Source organism: Entelurus aequoreus, linkage group LG10, assembly GCF_033978785.1.
Source record: "Entelurus aequoreus isolate RoL-2023_Sb linkage group LG10, RoL_Eaeq_v1.1, whole genome shotgun sequence".
Lineage (NCBI taxonomy): Eukaryota > Metazoa > Chordata > Actinopteri > Syngnathiformes > Syngnathidae > Entelurus > Entelurus aequoreus.
Window position 1 is genome coordinate 67575283 of NC_084740.1, and position 6000 is coordinate 67581282.

General features: G+C 43.1%; 1 protein-coding gene across 1 annotated transcript in view; it reads right to left on the reverse strand.

Annotated features, from left to right (window-relative positions):
* Positions 1–6000, reverse strand: part of kalrna (kalirin RhoGEF kinase a) — a 282218-nt gene that overhangs the window by 171172 nt on the left and 105046 nt on the right. Inside the window, exon 16 of the mRNA XM_062061506.1 lies at positions 1658–1780. Within this exon, the coding sequence (XP_061917490.1) occupies positions 1658–1780 (123 nt within the window). The remainder of the gene's footprint in view (positions 1–1657; positions 1781–6000) is intronic.

Genomic DNA, 6000 nt, shown 5'->3' on the forward strand with positions numbered 1-6000 from the left:
CAAAAAGGAAATGACATAACTTCATCAAAACTGAAGATAAATATACGATCTTTGGTGTATGCTCAGAGCTCAAGTATTGTTACAAATATATGAAATTTGAACGTGATCGGATTAAAACTGTCACCTGTGTTATGCGAACAAAAAAAAAATCGGACCTGAAAAAACGTATTGGGATATACGATCTTTGGTGTATGCTGAGAGCTCAAGTAGTGTTACAAACATACTAAATTTAAACGTGATCGGATTAAAACTGTTACCTGTGTTTTGCGAATAAAACAAAAAAATCACACTGGAAAAAACGTATTGAGATATACGATCTTTGGTGTATGCTGAGAGCTCAAGTAGTGTTACAAACATACAAAATTTGAACGTGATCGGATTAAAACTGTCACCTGTGTTATGCGAACAAAAAAAAAAAATCGGACCTGAAAAAACGTATTGCAATATACGATCTTTGGTGTATGCTGAGAGCTCAAGTAGTGTTACAAACATACTAAATTTAAACGTGATCGGATTAAAACTGTCACCTGTGTTCTGCGAACAAAAACAATCGGACCTGAAAAAACGTATTGGGATATACGATCTTTGGTGTATGCTTAGAGCTCCAGTAGTGTTACAAACATACTAAACTTAAACGTGATCGGATTATAACTGTTACCTGTGTTTTGCGAACAAACAAAAAAAAAATCAGATGTGAAAAAACATATTGAGATATACGATCTTTGGTGTATGCTGAGAGCTCAAGTAGTGTTACAAAAATACTAAATTTGAACGTGATCGGATTAAAACTGTCACCTGTGTTTTGCGAACAAAAACAATCGGACCTGAAAAAACGTATTGGGATATACGATCTTTGGTGTATGCTGAGAGCTCTAGTAGTGTTACAAAGATACCAAATTTGAACGTGATCGGATTAAAACTGTCACCTGTGTTCTGCGAACAAAAACAATCGGACCTGAAAAAACGTATTGGGATATACAATCTTTGGTGTATGCTGAGAGCTCAAGTAGTGTTACAAAAATACCAAATTTGAACGTGACCGGATTAAAACTGTCACCTGTGTTCTGCGAACAAAAACAATTGGACCTGAAAAAACGTATTGGGATATACGATCTTTGGTGTATGCTGAGAGCTCAAGTAGTGTTAGAAGCATACCAAATTTGAACGTGATCGGATTAAATCTGTCACCTGTGTTCTGCGAACAAACAAAAAAAATCAGACATGAAAAAACGTACTTGGATGTCTTATCAAAACATTTAAAAACTAGTTGAAGTTTGACACCTTCAAGTGGATGCCGAGAGGGCGCTAACTTTCCAAAGGTTTATAAGCATTATTTCCTACGGATTTTAGTGCATAGTGACGTAAACTTATGTAACACACACATATTAGCTTTGTGTATGTTAATGTACAATATATATAAATACATATATACATACATATATAAAAGTAAATAACTAAATATATATATATATATATATGAAAGGGACAAGCGGTAGAAAATGGATGGATGGATGGATATATATATATATATATATATATATATATATATATATATATATATATATATATATATATATATATATATATATATATATAGATTGTAACTTCCACCAAAGTTGTGAACTTGAAGCGAACGTAGCAAAACGCCGTTCCTGACCTGAGCCACGTCCTCAAAGTCGTCGTGTCGTTTCTGCAGGGCCCGAGCTCGATGAAGAGACTTTCCCACGCCGGTGTGTTTGCTGAGGAACGCCTCGCCGTGGTTCTCGATCCAGTCCATCACCTGATGAGGAGAGAAGGAACGGTCACTGCTTTCCTGCCATCGTTTCGCACCTTCAACGATGTCACCTGATGCAGAGCCCCGACACATCCAGCAGATGGCGTCATCCCACTCAAATCATATGAGTTCAGTCTTTTGTCGCGTGATTAGGGATGGGTACTTAGTCCGGTACTTTTTCAGCACCGACCCAATCTCGATACACATAAAATCCAACGGTGCCATGTTATGGTACCTGGGTTGTGCGCAACATCACATTGACACAAAAAAACGTAGAGTAAGGCTGCACTTTTCCAATAATGCGCTAGCTTGATGCTTATATACATTGGCTTTGCTATTGACATGCTACTGATTAGCATTAGCGATTTTAAATGGCGATTTCAACACCTCTTTATTATCAAAAACTATTCACATTTATTAACACACACAATAGTACTGAAAATTGGTCGCGTTGAGTACCGGCACCGAGTCCAAGGTACCGGGAATTGGTACCGTACCGGTTCAAATGTGAAGGATACCTATTCCTAAGCGTAAAGTCCTTTGTGTCTGACTGTGTCCTTTCTCCAAATCTTGTTTACGTTTCCACGATTACGCAACACTGTTGATCTACTTCTACGTCGATGCGCTTGCTAGGTAGCTAGTTCGTGAAGTTTTGGAGATTTAACCTCCTCCGACCTCCGAGGACAAAGCTACAAACAATAGGAGACCGGGCTTTCTGCTACGCCGCTCCCAGTCTGTGGAACGCTCTACCTGACCACCTGAGGGTACCACAGACTGTGGATGCTTTTAAAAAGGCTTAAAAACCCTTCTTTTTAAAAAAAGCCTTTTTTTAGATAAGTGCATACTAGTTTTAGCTATTTGGCTGTTCTAGTTTTTATTATTTATTTTTTTTAATTATCTTTTTATTTTATTTTTTGAATACACTGTAGCACTTTGAGGTTGTTTACTCAATGTAAAGTGCTTTTTACAAATAAAATCTATTATTATTATTATTTTTCAGAATTTGGGGATGAGAGTCATTAGTCCGCGGGGGGAGGAATTGTGGGAAATAGCTCGAATGAATTGCGGGAAATAGCTCGAATCCCCCCCCAAAATGGCACCTGAAAACCAAAATAATAGGTATAACATGGCGGCAGCACATACGTAAGGAACAAACTGCAGAACAGGCACCCAGACTGACAGAATCGAGGCCGTTGAAGGTTGAAGGTCATGTCAGGAACGTGATGGTGAAATTAAAAGATGCTAAAAGGTGTCATGTCTCCTTGTGAAGACGTTTCTTTGGCGCTGAGGTGCGTTTATGACGCGCAACGTTCAAAGCTGCCAGAGAAAACTGCACACCTCATATCATCCCCATCCACCCCTCTGGGCTGAGATTTATTCCACCTTGGCGGCGTGCGCCACTTTCCGCGCGCACGTCTCCTCCTCCTCGCCGCCATCCATCGAGCGCTCAGGCGGCGTCTCCAAGGCCTCGTTGTCGCCGATACATGACGGATATGTTTGGCCAGCGACTGCCGCTGAATTTATGGCCATGTGATCTCTTCTTCACTTTGTCCTTCCACTCTCTTTGTCTCACCGCCTCCTGGGTCACATAAGACCTTCAACGTGGACTAGATAGACCGAAGGTCCGCCTCCTGGGTCACATAAGACCTTAGATGTGGACTGAATAAATCGAAAGTTCTCCTAGGTTACATAAGACCTAAGATGTTGACTGGATGGACCAAAAGTCCGCCTCCTGGGTCACATAAGACCTTTGATGTGGTCTGGATGGACTAAAAGTCCTTCTCCTGGGTCACATAAGACTTTAGATGTGGATTGGATGGACCAAAAGTCCTTCTCCTGGGTCACATAAGATCTTCGATGTCGACTCAATGGACCAAAAGTCCTTCTCCTGGGTCACATAAGACTTTCAATGTGGACTGGGTCACATAAGACCTTCGATGTGGACTGGATGGACCGAAAGTCCACCTCCTGGGTTACATAAAACCTTAGATGTGGACTGAATGGATCGAAAATCCTTGTCCTGGGTCACATAAGACATTAGATGTGAACTGGATGGACCAAAAGTTCACCTCCTGGGTCACATAAGACCTTCAATGTGGTCTGGATGGACCAATAGTCCTTCTCCTGGGTCACATAAGCCCTTTGATGTGGACTAGATGGACCAGAAGTCCTTCTCCTGGGTCACATAAGACCTTCGATTTGGACTAGATGGTCCAGATGTCCTTCTCCTGGGTCACATAAGACTTTAGATGTGAATTGGATGGACCAAAAGTCCTTTTCCTGCGTCACATAAGACCTTCGATGTGGACTGGATGGACCAAAAGTGCTTCTCTTGGGTCACATAAGATCTGAGATGTGGACTGGATGGACCGAAAGTCCTCCTCCTGGGTCACAAAAGACCTTCGAGGTGGACTTGATGGACCAGAAGTCCTTCTCCTGGGTCACATAAGACCTTTGATGTGGTCTGGATGGACCAAAAGTCCTTCTCCTGGGTCACATAAGACTTTAGATGTGGATTGGATGGACCAAAAGTCCTTCTCCTGGGTCACATAAGATCTTCGATGTCGACTCAATGGACCAAAAGTCCTTCTCCTGGGTCACATAAGACTTTCAATGTGGACTAGATGGACCAGAAGTCCTTCTCCTGGGTCACATAAGACCTTCGATGTGGACTGGATGGACCGAAAGTCCGCCTCCTGGGTCACATAAGACCTTCGATGAGGACTGAATAAATCGAAAGTTCTCCTAGGTTACATAAGACCTAAGATGTTGACTGGATGGACCAAAAGTCCGCCTCCTGGGTCACATAAGACCTTTGATGTGGTCTGGATGGACTAAAAGTCCTTCTCCTGGGTCACATAAGACTTTAGATGTGGATTGGATGGACCAAAAGTCCTTCTCCTGGGTCACATAAGATCTTCGATGTCGACTCAATGGACCAAAAGTCCTTCTCCTGGGTCACATAAGACTTTCAATGTGGACTGGGTCACATAAGACCTTCGATGTGGACTGGATGGACCGAAGGTCCGCCTCCTGGGTTACATAAAACCTTAGATGTGGACTGAATGGATCGAAAATCCTTGTCCTGGGTCACATAAGACATTAGATGTGAACTGGATGGACCAAAAGCCCACCTCCTGAGTCACATAAGACCTTCAATGTGGTCTGGATGGACCAATAGTCCTTCTCCTGGGTCACATAAGCCCTTTGATGTGGACTAGATGGACCAGAAGTCCTTCTCCTGGGTCACATAAGACCTTCGATTTGGACTAGATGGTCCAGATGTCCTTCTCCTGGGTCACATAAGACTTTAGATGTGAATTGGATGGACCAAAAGTCCTTTTCCTGCGTCACATAAGACCTTCGATGTGGACTGGATGGACCAAAAGTGCTTCTCTTGGGTCACATAAGATCTGAGATGTGGACTGGATGGACCGAAAGTCCTCCTCCTGGGTCACAAAAGACCTTCGAGGTGGACTTGATGGACCAGAAGTCCTTCTCCTGGGTCACATAAGACCTGAGATGTGGACTGGATGGACCGAAAGTCCGCCTCCTCGGTCACATAAGACCTTAGATGTGGACTGAATGGATCGAAAATCCTTCTCCTGGGTCACATAAGACCTTTGATGTGGACTAGATGGACCAGAAGTCCTTCTCCTGGGTCACATAAGACCTTCGATGTGGACTAGATGGTCCAGAGGTCCTTCTCCTGGGTCACATAAGACCTTTGATGTGGACTAGATGGACCAGAAGTCCTTCTCCTGGGTCACATAAGACCTTCGATGTGGACTAGATGGTCCAGAGGTCCTTCTCTTGGGTCACATAAGACCTTTGATGTGGACTACATGGACCAGAAGTCCTTCTCCTGGGTCACATAAGACCTTCGATGTGGACTAGATGGTCCAGAGGTCCTTCTACTTGGTCACATAAGACCTTCAATGTGGACTGGATGGACCAAAAGTCCTTCTCCTGGGTCACATAAGACTTTAGATGTGGATTGGATGGACCAAAAGTCCTTTTCCTGCGTCACATAAGACCTTCGATGTGGACCTAACGGACCAAAAGACCGTCTCCTGGGTCACATAAGACCTTAAATGTGGACTGGAGGGACCAAAAGTGCTTCTCTTGTGTCACATAAGATCTGAGATGTGGACTGGATGGACCGAAAGTCCTCCTCCTGGGTCACAAAAGACCTTCGAGGTGGACTTGATGGACCAAAAGTCCTC